The sequence below is a fragment of the Liolophura sinensis genome, chromosome 11 (genome assembly GCF_032854445.1).
Source record: "Liolophura sinensis isolate JHLJ2023 chromosome 11, CUHK_Ljap_v2, whole genome shotgun sequence".
Taxonomy (NCBI): domain Eukaryota; kingdom Metazoa; phylum Mollusca; class Polyplacophora; order Chitonida; family Chitonidae; genus Liolophura; species Liolophura sinensis.
The window spans coordinates 12,767,570-12,780,733 of NC_088305.1; the positions used below are offsets into that span (position 1 = coordinate 12,767,570).

The following is a 13,164-nucleotide window of genomic DNA, read 5'->3' on the forward strand; positions in this document are numbered from 1 at the left end:
CTTTGGGCTATGTCAACACATGGCGGAGAGTAACATAACCAAATGATTGGTGTGGACTCCTAGTGTTGCGAGATCCAAGAGTAGTGTAACCATGGTGAACACGCTAGGCGTAGGCCCCTAGTGTTGCGACATCCAAGAGTAACATAATCATGGTAAATAAGCTAGGCGTAGGCCCCTGGTGTTGCGACATCTTTGTGCAGGTGGATTAGTGTTGTATTTGAATCTACATCACACGATGCAGGTGTTATTGTATGATAGTTGCCACATGAAGTTAGCCACATGTTTGCAAAGAGCCCTTCCCTCGCATGTCAAATTTATGGTTCTGTATATTCCTTGCACATACGCGTAAATCTGTCCTACCACTCAGTTCAGCTTGTTGTTTCACGTTGCATCTGGCGTAGGCTTTCAGCTGCTTAATTTGACGGTCAAACCAGCTTTTTGATTTATTTATTTTATTAAATTATTTCATGTTTTACTTCGTGCTTAAAAATATTATGAAATGATATGACGTCAGTAGTGTTTATGTGTGGATACCGGCTCAGACATAGTGTAATTGGTTAAGGCCTACTCTGTAAAACAACCTAAGCCATGGACAAAGTGTGGACAATCTCTGCCATCGCTTAATAACTACATGTATGTGTAATTTCCCTTAACCTGGGGCAAGGGGATGTATATTCACCGTGTTGAATAAGATTGTAACCTGATTCTGCCCCGTTTCCTCCCACCAAAATGCTAGGCACCGTCGTATAAGTGAAATATTCTTGAGTACGGGGTAAAACACTTTTTATCAAAAAAAAAAAAGAGTTAGATCGTCACGTTGGATACATGAACAGTAGCACTCAAAGCGCTACTGAGATGCACATTTTGATCATCGAGATCTTATGTGCTTCACGCTACACGAATTAGGTACTGATTTCATTCATTCGCCTAGAACAATTATTGCGTTTTTCCAAACATATTGAAAACTGTTGACTGCTTCCCTTTGCATGATTCCGTCCTAATTTTGTACTTCATATACATTCTTAGTTCTTTTGTGGTTTGTGATAAACGTCATTTTGGAAATTCACGATTATTGACCCCAAAAGTTCATTTTGGTTAACGGCTGGTATATTAATGTCTGTTTTTACACATTAATAGTTAAACCAACGGAAGTGGAGATATCAAAATTAATAATAGAAACCATTAACGGTCAGCTTTATGAGCAGAAGGCGAGGGGCGCACAGTAAATCAATAGCCTTCATTAGGTACAACCCTCGTCACAGAGCAGACGGGACCAGGATTCGAGTCTAGGATCTCCGAGCCGCTTTATCTGCGGGGAACAAATCAGCAAAGGTCACCATTAAATAATGGGAAAGGTGATTTTACGTCCATCATGTGAAACTGGATCTATGTCGTATTATGCAACTGATTAAAATAAAAATGTCACACGCGGATACATCTAAGTGCCTTGTACTGGAAAAACATTCACGATTAGCATAGAAATAGTTCTGCGGTTCTACTGTTTGTTTTTCAAGACATATCCATGGAGACACCACCCTCGAAACTTTCTCACTTTGAGACTTTTCTCCCACGCAATTTGTCTCCTACCAGAAAATGTCGTTATCACATAACCAGTGTCATGTAGCTTTCCTATAGTAGACGACAACGGTGTTTTGCTTTTCGCTGAGGGGTGGGGCTCTCGTGTGGTTGTTTACGCAATCTACTCCTGCGCAGAAGGGCACTTTCACTGCTCGTGACACCTTGGTGACAAATAGAGGTCTACCACGCTCAATATAATTTATATATTTATTTGGTTGGTGTTTTACGACGTACTGAAGAATACTTCACTTACACCACGGCAGCCACACTATGGTGGAAGGAAACCGGTCAAAGCCCGGGGGAAACCTACGATAATCCACAGGTTTGCTCAATATAATGTTCTGGGCCCATTTGTTCGAAAGTGTGTTAGCCAATTCTGGTATTAAGTCACTTTTTATATTTAAGTTTTGGCCGAATGCGGCCACCAACGTACTATGACAATATAATTGTCCCAAGTCAAGTATAGCAGTAGCAGATATATACTTCATATTTAATGCGCTGTTAAGAAATTAGTTTTGGTACTAATTACCATCACTGAAGACCAGACAACAATCAAATAAACAATCCCGAGATTTTCCTCCCACACAGTTTACCTCTGAGCAGAAAATGAGGTCAGCACTTAATCGGTGTCATGTATCATTGTCAGGGCAGACGACAATTGTGTTTTGGCGGGACCAGGTTATATTGTTTACGCACTTATACAAGTTGTTTGGGTCGACACCATTTCTTGGGTGACATATAAAACTGTGCTGTAAAAACTACATATCACGTGCCGTAACGTTTCTTTGCTGAGGCTTATATCATCTCTGCGGTTTCTGAAGGGGAACACATCCATTTTTTTTGGATATCAACTTACCTTTCCAAGGAAGATATTAGTTTATCCATTTTTTTTTGTAATTCTACAGACAAAAACCCACCCATAGGTAAAACAACGATGTCATGTTAACAGAGATACTGTTGGACCGATTCACATAGTAATGAATAAACACAGTTTTAGTAAAATGCCAAATATCATAACTAGCGTCATAAAACTTTATTTGTGTGAATATTAAAAGAATTAAATATTAAAAAGATTCTGAGACCATACGGAAAATGTAGATTTGTGTAAATGAAGACATTTTTAAACCATTTTATAAATGTTTCGTCAGACGAGTTGGCCGACAAAATAGTATGCGTACTTTTAAACTCAGTTCAGTTAACCTCACGTGCGTGTAACATAACGTGACAGTAACGCAATGCAGTTGTAAGCATCTAATGGTTATTTTATTTACTTATTTGATTTAGTTGGTTGATATTTTACGCCGTACTTAAGAATATTTCACTTATACAATGGCGGCCAGCATTATGGTGGGAGGAAACCTGACAGCCCCGGGGGAAACCCATGACCATGCGCAGGTTGCTGGGTAATGACTAACAGTACTATTGTGAAATATGAGCATCTAAATATATATTTATATTTGTTTGCTACAGTGGAGTTTTGTCCCGCATTCAAAAATATTTCACTTTACGGATGCATAGAGAAAGACGGTGCAAGACAAAGCACTCGTGAAAAAGCTGCAGGTTTCATGGCAAAAGTCATTTATCCCTTCGGGACGTCACAGTATTAATTTATAACATTAGGTCATAGTTATACAGATCCGAGCATGTGTGTAGTTTCGAACAACTGAGTAAAGTAATACACATTCAGTTGTATTGATACACACTAGGTCATAGTGGTACACATACGGTTATATTGATACACATATGCTCACATTGGTACACATCCGGTTATACTGATGAACACCCGAGGGTATTGATACAAGATTTCTCACACAGTGACCGTCCTGTTGTACACGTATTACCAGACATGCGCTTCCACTGATACGCATTTGATAATAGTGGTACACATCCAGCTTTATCTATATTCATCAGCTTACACTGAAACACATCCGGTTATAGCGATGTACATTCGGGGGTATGGATACATCATTTTTCACATAGTGATACACATGGGGCTATAGTAAATACTATAGTGATACACAACCTAACGTAATGATACAGGAACAGAGAATTCAGCTCTACTGCATACACACCTGAACATGGTGATTCTCATCAGAACATGGTGGTACACATCAGGATATGATGATACACATTTGAACATAGTGATACACATCTGAACATGGTGGTAGACATGTGGATATGATGATACACATCTGAACCTAGGGTTACACATCTAATCATAGTGATACACATCTGAACATTGTGATACACATGTGAGCTTGGTGATACACATCGTGAACATTGTGAGATATCTGAACATGGTGATACACATGTGAACGTAAAGATACACATCTGATATGATGATACACATCTGAACATGGCGATTTACATCTGAACATGGTGATACATATTTGAACATGGTGGTAGACATATGGATATGATGATACACATGTGAGCTTGATGATACAGATCTGAGCATAGTGATACACTTGTTGACCTGGTGATACACATGTAAGCTTGGTGATACAGATCTGAGCATGATGATACACACGTAAACATAGTAATACACAGGTGAACATATAGACACACATCTGAACATGGTAATACACAGCTTAATATAGTAAAACACATGTGAACATGGTGGGTGATACACATGTAAACATTGTGATACACACGTGAACATGGTGATGCGCATGTGGACATGATGATATACATCTGAACATGATAATACACATCTGAACATGGTGGAGCACATCTGGATATAATGATATACATCTGAACATCGTAATACACATCTGAACATAATGCTACACATCTGAACATGGTGGTACACATCTGGACATGATGATACACATGTGAACATGGTGATATACATCTGAACATGGTGATACACATCTGAACATGGTGGTACAGATCTGAACGTGATGATACACATGTGAACTTGATGATATACATCTGAACATGGTGATACACATCTGAACATGGTGGTACACATCTGGATATGATGATATACATCTTAACATGGTGATACACATCTGAACATGGTGGTACAAATCTGGACATGATGATACACATGTGAACATGGTGATTCACATCTGAACTTAGAAAAACACATCTGAACATGGTGATGCACATCTGTGATACACATCTGAACATGGAGATACACATTTGAGCATGGAGATACACATCGCAACATGGTGATACACATCTGGACATGGTGATGCACATGGTGATACTCATCCGAACATTGTGATACACATATGAACACGGAGGTACACATCTGACATGTGAACATAGCGATACGCATCTTTTCACCTTCACCAAATAAATATTAATGATTGTCGAGGATGGGGTTGATGGCGGATGGGGTAATAAAACATGTTACACATATTGGATATTCGTGATTGACGAGTTTTATTCACTCATTCTGTCCATAATTACAGGATAATTTACAATTGCTGATTAGGTGTTATCCCTAATCCGTAATAATTTAGTGACTGAAAACATGGTGATACACATCTGAACATAGGGATACACATCTTAACGTAGTGATACACTTCTGAACATTGTGATACACATGTTGACATGATAATACTCATGTGAGCTTGGTGAAACACATCCGAGCATGGTGATACACATCTAAACATGGTGATACACACGTGAACATAGTGAGACACATGTGAATATAGAAATACGCATGTGAACATGGTGATACACATGTGAAGATGATGATACACATCTGAACATAGTGAAACACATGTGAACATAGAGATACACATCTGAACATGGCAATACACATCTTAATATAGTGATACACATGTGAATATGGTGATACACATGTGAACAGGGTGATGCGCATCTGGACATGGTGATACACATCTCAACATAGTGGTACACATCTAAACATGATGATACACATCTGGATATGGCCATACACATCTGGATATGATGATACACATCTGAATATGGTGATACACATCTGTACAGGGTGATACACATCTGAACATGGTGATACACATCTGAACATGGTGATACACATCTGAACAAGGTGATACACATTCGAACATGGTGACATGTTAAAATAGCGATACGCATCTTTTCACCTCCACTAATTAACTATTAATGATTGTCGAGGGAGTTTGGGTTGATGGCGGATGGGGTAATAAAACACGTTACACATATTGGATATTCGTGAATGATATTGTATCAATTGGATAATTTACAATTGCTGATTGTTATCCCTAATCTTTAATAATTCAGTGACAAATTAATGAGCGCTGCAAACAGAGCAGATGTTTGGAATTAGAGAGCAGTTGTTTGGAGTTCGTGAGTCTCTCAGTGCTGAACGCTAGGCAAGGCAGCAATGCATACTGTTTAATATGACTCGATCCGAGTTTAATTCCGACTTCGAGGTACACGCTCTAAACCTCTGGTCACCGCGGTGCGGGAACTTTGTAGTTGAAAAGATATCAAATCCACCACATTGTGAATGATTGACTGATTGATTCATAATGTGAATCGTACGTGGGTAGGTCTTCCAGCAACCTGCGGATGGTCGTCGGTTCCCCCGGGCTCTGCCCCGTTTCCTCCCACCATAATGCTGGCCTCCGTCGTAGAAGTGAAATATTCTTGAGTACGGCGTCAAACACAAATGAAATAAATAAATAAATAAATGGTAATGTGATTTGCGCATCATAATGGTGGAAGACAACTGGTGTTCAACATAAGAGTGCTTAAACGGCCCTACGATCGTCGTCAATCTCTTATTGTTACCATGATCCCAATGCGAACACTGAAAGCAGGGGAAATCCACAAATCCCCAGTCCAGAGCAGGGATTGAACTCTTGTCTCATGTGCCTGGTGGACGAGCGTGATTGATTATTACTCTTATTATACTGTGTTAGAACATGTGATCTCCGGACAGATGCATGTCACATACAGATTGCGCAGTTCCCGAGAGTGCAGGTTGTAGCATGTCGTGACAGAAACTATCCTAGCACACTCCAGACAACCAGAGGGGGCAAACATCGGCAAGTCCGTGCGATAAGAGTACATGTATAATTAACGGTGCTGCATCGTTCTATCCATCATCGAACCGCAAAAGTACGGCAGGTATATGTTCGAAAGTAAAAACTCGCTGGAAGCTAACTGAGTGATACAGATTTCCAGTAATTGATGTTATACTGACACAGTTGGCCTGCGGTCAAATGCGTACTTTTAAAACATTTGGCGCGTTTACTAGGAACGTTTTTATCTTTCAACAACAGATTTTTTCTCACTCGGGTCCTATAAAAATGAATTAAAAGTTACATCCGGAAACTCATCTTTTATACAGCAGTGTGGATAAATCGCGCATGTACACTCACGTAATTGATTGATCCACAGGATTCCGCCAAAAGTGCCAATCATTAATAAAAAGCAACAATATATTATCCGGTCACATACTCGATTTTCATTTTGTACAAATTGGAAATTCTTTGCTTAACGCAATTCGCAGCTGACGTGATGAAAGATATTAGGAAATGAGAATTTGGTTCCAAGGAATGAGTATTGTTCCAGCCCTGAGGAATAAAGGAACTCAAAATTTGAAGTGTCATTTCATGATTTTTTTTAATATTAGGAGTTAGAAAAATGGTGTTATATTAAGGCATATCAATCTATTAGAATTTGAATATTCAAGGCCATAAAAATATCATCCCAGAGAAGGTTTTCAAATTGTTGAATATCAATTAGAAGTCGTTTTGAGGTACATGTGCCCTGGTCCTTAGTTGTCCCGTCAACTTCTGTCCACACCAAAGAAAGATGGAATTGTTCATGCTCAGTTTATTTGTCTGGCTGTTTGTTGCATTTATTTTCATTTTTGTTTTTGTGTTTCGTAGGCATTGTCATACTATATTGGCAAACATTTCCTTGTGTGACATATGTTTATTGTCATATAGCAAATCGTGTCCAGCGAACAGCGAAGAGGAAACGATTCAAGGATTGGTGTTTGATTCGAAGGCCCCGAGAATGATGTCTTGGTTTTCCATTTCGTTACAACGATACATCGAAACAAATAGCCCTTAATCTTGAGGTAAAAGGTGTAATGTTGGGCGATGGCTTAACGATACACAAGTCAGGATTTAATGCCCAGCAAAGGTTATAGACCATTGTGTTGTGAATCTATGCATCGTGTGATGCACAAGTCAGCATGTAATGTCGAATACAGGTTCTAGATCAGTGTTTTATGAGGCACGAGTCAGCATCTGATGCTGAGCAAAGGTTCTAGGCGATTGCCTAATGCTGCGTAAAGTTTCTAAGCGATCGTCTTATGAGACTATCTAATACCAAGAAAAGGTTACAGACTATTGTGTTGTAAATCTATGCCTCGTGTGATGCAGGAGTGAGGATCTGATGTCGAATAAAGGTTCTGGGAGATTACTGTATGAGTCACGAATCAGCAGCTAACGACAGGTAAAGGTTCTAAGTGATTGCCTTATGAGACAAGACACATGATCTAACGTCGAATAAAGAATCTATGGGGTTTCTTTATGAGGCAAGACACTGGATCTAACGTCGAATAAAGGTTCTAGGGGATTGCTTTATGAATCTTGGATCTTGTATCAAGGACAAATTACAGGCCACTGCTTCACGAATCTGTGAAGCACGAGTGAGGATCTATTGTCGAATAAAGGTTCTAGGTGATTGCTTTATGATGCACAACTCAGGATCTAATGTAAAATAAAGGTTCTAGGCGATTGCTTTATAATGCACAAATCAGGATCTAATGCTGAGAAATGGTCCTGTGAGATAAGACATAGAATATCAGCCAAGAGTCTAAGCGATTGCTTTGTGACACAAGAAACAGTATATAATGTTGAGTAAAAGTTCTAGGCGACTGTTTTGTGACACAAAAGAGGACCTAATATGGAGTAAAGGATCTGGGCGATTGCTTTGTGACTGAGGAGTTAGGATCTAATAGTCGAATAAAGGTTCTACACCACTGCAGGAGCCAGGATCTTACGACGAGTACACGTTCTAGTGAAAGGCACTGGCGGTCGATGGGTTACACCGTCCGTGAGCGTGACGATGGCAAGCGGTTTATCGCTGCAGTTGGATTTTCTATATTGCTGCCATGTCATCCTGAAGTACAACGCTTTCACAATGACGTGCTCTACCTACGCATTGTCCCCCAGTCTCTCTGTTAGAGGGCCCTTGGTGACAATGTGGTGTACGTATCGGTATGTCACACATGACGAAGTTCGTCGATAACTTGCCAAAGATCTTCTGGGTTTCCTATGCCTATACAACTTACAAGTAAAACATTATTTAGTATGGCGTTAAATCAAACATAGAAATAAATATTGACTGTTGGCCGCCGTCGTATAAGTGACATATTCTTGAGCACGGCGTAAAACACCAATCAAATAAGTAAATATCAATAAACATTGTGCTTCGGATATTGCTGCGCAGGTAATGTCCCCTGGATATATTCATGATGATTGCATTCCTTTGCTTCTTAGTTTATGCTCAGAACATGTTATTCCTGCGACTTTCTGCGAACTAGCTACCTGTTTTTCATATACATATATAATCATTTAAACTGGTCACCAAATTTGTTGTGGACTCGTTATAAGTTCATGAAACCTCTGCTGGGTACTAACAAAGACGAGAACGAAATTCAGCGGTTATAAATTAAATGTTGATGAAAAGCTTGGGAAATGGACAGGAAGTCATTTCCTGCGTTCATTCATAGGCTCTTTAGCGCTATCTTCAATATGAATTCCCCTGCTGATTTCGCTTGATTGACGCATTCATTTGCTCTGGAAGTCTCAGTGTATTTGCTATTACATAAGCCAGCACTTCTAACGGGCCAATCTGAGAACGAAAAAATACGTGGCCCGGGAAAAGAAGATCATGTTAATTCTGTAAAATCAAGCTCTTTGAGAACGCTTTCCCAACATGTCACCGTCACTAGAATATCTTCTGCTGAACGCTGACTGTATTATGAACTTTGTCATTCGCTGAAATCGGCCTAACATGGAAGTAAACAAGTGCATGTAACGAGGTGAATATTTACACAACAGAAAATTTTGCCACTCATCACAGCAACTCTTTCGGATGTTATAAGCACTTTCTGTATGGCTTTGATTTATTGATTTATTTGATTTGTGTTTTACGCCGTACTCAGTATTATAGTGGGAAGAAGCCGAACAGAGCCTTGGGGAACTCAGTCATCCGCAAGTTGTATCGCTTAGAATGAATGCATGAGTATTAGAGGTTTAACGTCCTATGTAGCAATCTCTCAGTCATATGACGAGGAGGAGTCATTAGGTGTGTGTACGTATACTTGTATTGCTTATATATATTTAGGTCTGTGCAGAAATGGAACGCATCATCTTCTAGCAAGTTCTTCTGACATGTTTTGTTATTGGTTTTGTTATATTTCCGTTTCTCACAATTTAATACATACCTGAAAAGCTTGCGTTGTCGTGGGTTTCCTCTCACTATAATGCTGGCCGCCGTGGCGTAAGTGAAATATTCTTCCTTACGACGTAAAACAACAATCAAATAAATAAACAAATAAATTAAAGCAGAAGAAAATGTAAACATCAAACAAATACCGTTGAAAAGAGTATGCATACCAAATAAAATTCTAATATGTACCTCAACTTGATAAATTATAAATAAAATCCGTTATGGGCGTCTCCATTTTCCCTACGAACTAGTCCTGAAGTCTTCTGTGTTAGGAGAAGACTTAAGTGCAGTTCGTACATTTGCGGTAGAAAATGTACGTGACCTGCCAACCACCGGTAATTCGCGTTGCTTCGGTGATTTTCGCTTGACGATTGGGAAACCGGAATCTTGGACGTAGGTTCCGAGTTAACATGAACAAGCCGGAAGTTTTAACGACTCTCATTGACTGAAAGACAACACACCCGGTGTGACTTCCTTTCCAACTATCATATTCTGGGCGCTACAAAGTTTTTATTTCTCTGCTGTAACCCTTTACATGGTATGCCTGTTTTTTTCTGTTGTTTTCAGGAAGTCGTAAACATGCAAATGGATCAACAGTCTAAGCTGCACGACAACGCGCGCAGGGAATGTTTCGTGGCAATCGCTAAGGATCCCTACCCAACCGGAGGTACGTCAATTCCTTCGTGTCTCCTCTTCCTTTCTCCCACCTGACTAACTAAACATGGGATTCCCGAGCCTTCTACAAAGGAAAGCAAATATGTTAACTCATAAATCAGCAGTGCCCTCTATCCATTTGAATATCAGTGTCAGGTATTATTATTCATGTTACTGGTGTTGGTATTGAAATCAGTGGTATTGTTATTTAACTAGGTAGAGGGCACTGCTGTTTCACGAGTTACAACATTCGCTTCCCTTTGTAGAGGGCTGGAGAACCCTATTGTAATCGACCCAATCATCTCATCCTGACTGCCGCCTGTATTTTAACTGCTTTACCAGAATGCAAGGGGGTGGGAGGTGGTCCTATAGTAAGTGTTTTATTACATCGTATTTCTGTATCAACCTGGTTTCTGCTGGTGGACTAAGCATTCCCGAACCGTGTCCCCCTTACATTGTTTTAATGTCATTGTGCGTTGAATGTGATGGCAATACAGTAATTGCATTTTTTAAAGCTAGTTCTGCCTAAGTTGTGATCCTAGTGGGCGTTAAAATTGCTGTTATTGAAGGATTTACTCGAACAGTTAGAATAAAATTCGAATTGTTGTAAACGGACAAGAGGCCATATATCACGAGTTATGTGTAACCATTAGCCAACTATCACACTGTCGTGGCTGCTCTGGTTTTACTCTCTGTGCTGTACGTATATCACACTGTCGTGGCTGCTCTGGTTTTACTCTGTGCTGTACGTATATCACACTGTCGTGGCTCTTCTGGTTTTACTCTCTCGGCAGTCCGCATATTACACTGTCGTGGCTGCTCTGGTTTTACTCTGTGGGCAGTACGTCTATCACAATGTTGTCGCTGCTCTGGTTTAACTCTTTGGGCTGTACGTTCATCACACTGTTGATTACACGTACATGCACCCTAATGATTCCTTCGTCGTCATATGACTGAAAAATTGTTGAGTACGACGTTAAACCCCAAGCACTCACTCACTCATCACACTGTTGTCGCTGCTCTGATTTCACTCTCTTTGCTGTACGCCCATCACACTGTTGTCGCTGCTCTTGTTTTACTCTCTATGCTACACGCCTATCACACTGTCTTCGCTGCTCTTGTTTTGCTCCCTGTGCTGTACGCCTATCACACTGTTGTCGCTGCTCTGGTTTTACCCTCTATGCCGTACCTCCATCACACTGTTGTCGCTGCCCTGGTTTTACTCTCTATGCTGTACGTCCATCACACTGTCTCCACTGCTTTGGTTATACGCTCTATGTTGTACGTCTTCATTTATATTGTATTCCTGCAAAACCCGGGTTCTGCCAGTAGTTTTACCTTGTCCCTTTGCATGTTATTGTGTAGTTAAACCGTCTCAAGAAGAGGTCTTGTGATACATGTATTGGAGAAGATTCCATTCAACAACTTTTCTTTTGTGGTAAAGAAAAAGCAGTGACAATAGGACCAAATTCTACACTACAGCTAGCCTACAAAGGCATTTTAATTCATTCTTAACAGAAAAACACTTGTATCCATTCCGTATATACGGGGCCTCCGTGGATCAGTTGGTTAGCGCGCTAGCGCGGCATACCAACCCAGGAGTCTCTCACCAATACAGTCGCTGTGATTTCAAGTCAAGCTCATGCTGGCTTCTTCTCCGGTCCTACGTGGGAAGGTCTTCAGTAAACTGCGGATGGTCGTGGGTTTCCCCCCCTCCCCGTCTCTGCCCGATTTCCTCCCACCATAATGCTGGCCGCCGTCGTATAAGTGAAATATTCTTGAATACGGCGTAAAACACCAATCAAATAAATAAATAAATGTTTAACTCTCAGATAAATAAATGTTAAATAAATGTTTAACTCTCAGATCAAACAAAGAAACACGAAAACGCTTGAATTTTATTTATTTATTTTTATTTTATTTGGTAACCAATTGAGCCACGCTTGAATAAGTTCAATACATATATTCTAACAAAATAATACAATTGATAATAATATTCAAAACAATACCATTAATTAAAAAAATATATAGTCTCTTACTGATGGTAGCGTCTAAATCCGGATGGAATATTCCGCTTCCACAGGCGAGTCAGTTCACGTCAATATAGAATTCACAATAAAGTGGAATTCTCAAATCGAAGGATGACAGTCCGATAAGTGACAAGCTGTAGACGACGGTTGGTCCACAATTGCCTGTGAAGGTGTAACTTCTCAGTGCGAACAGGTTGACAGTAGCGTCCGTGATGCCGAGCTGGCGATGTATGTTTCATTCCTCGGAAATATACACAAAGTGACTTTCACGGTAAACTGGGATGAAATGTACGTAATCGCACTAGGAGATAATGACCGATACAAGCTCTAAAATAATGTCTCCAAGAAATAGCAAGTGGCGAAATACAAGCTAACAATGTGCTGCGTACAGAAAATGGAGTGCAAATGACTAATGCTGAATACCTCCAAACCCGGTAAAATCCTTCACGGGGAGCATATAACTTGT

The 13,164-nt window shown here is 40.0% G+C and overlaps 1 protein-coding gene across 1 annotated transcript in view; it reads left to right on the forward strand.

Annotated features, from left to right (window-relative positions):
* Window positions 1-13,164, forward strand: part of LOC135477607 (secretin receptor-like) — a 60,893-nt gene that overhangs the window by 1,627 nt on the left and 46,102 nt on the right. The window contains exon 2 of the mRNA XM_064757773.1: window positions 10,582-10,681. Within this exon, the coding sequence (XP_064613843.1) occupies window positions 10,582-10,681 (100 nt within the window). The remainder of the gene's footprint in view (window positions 1-10,581; window positions 10,682-13,164) is intronic.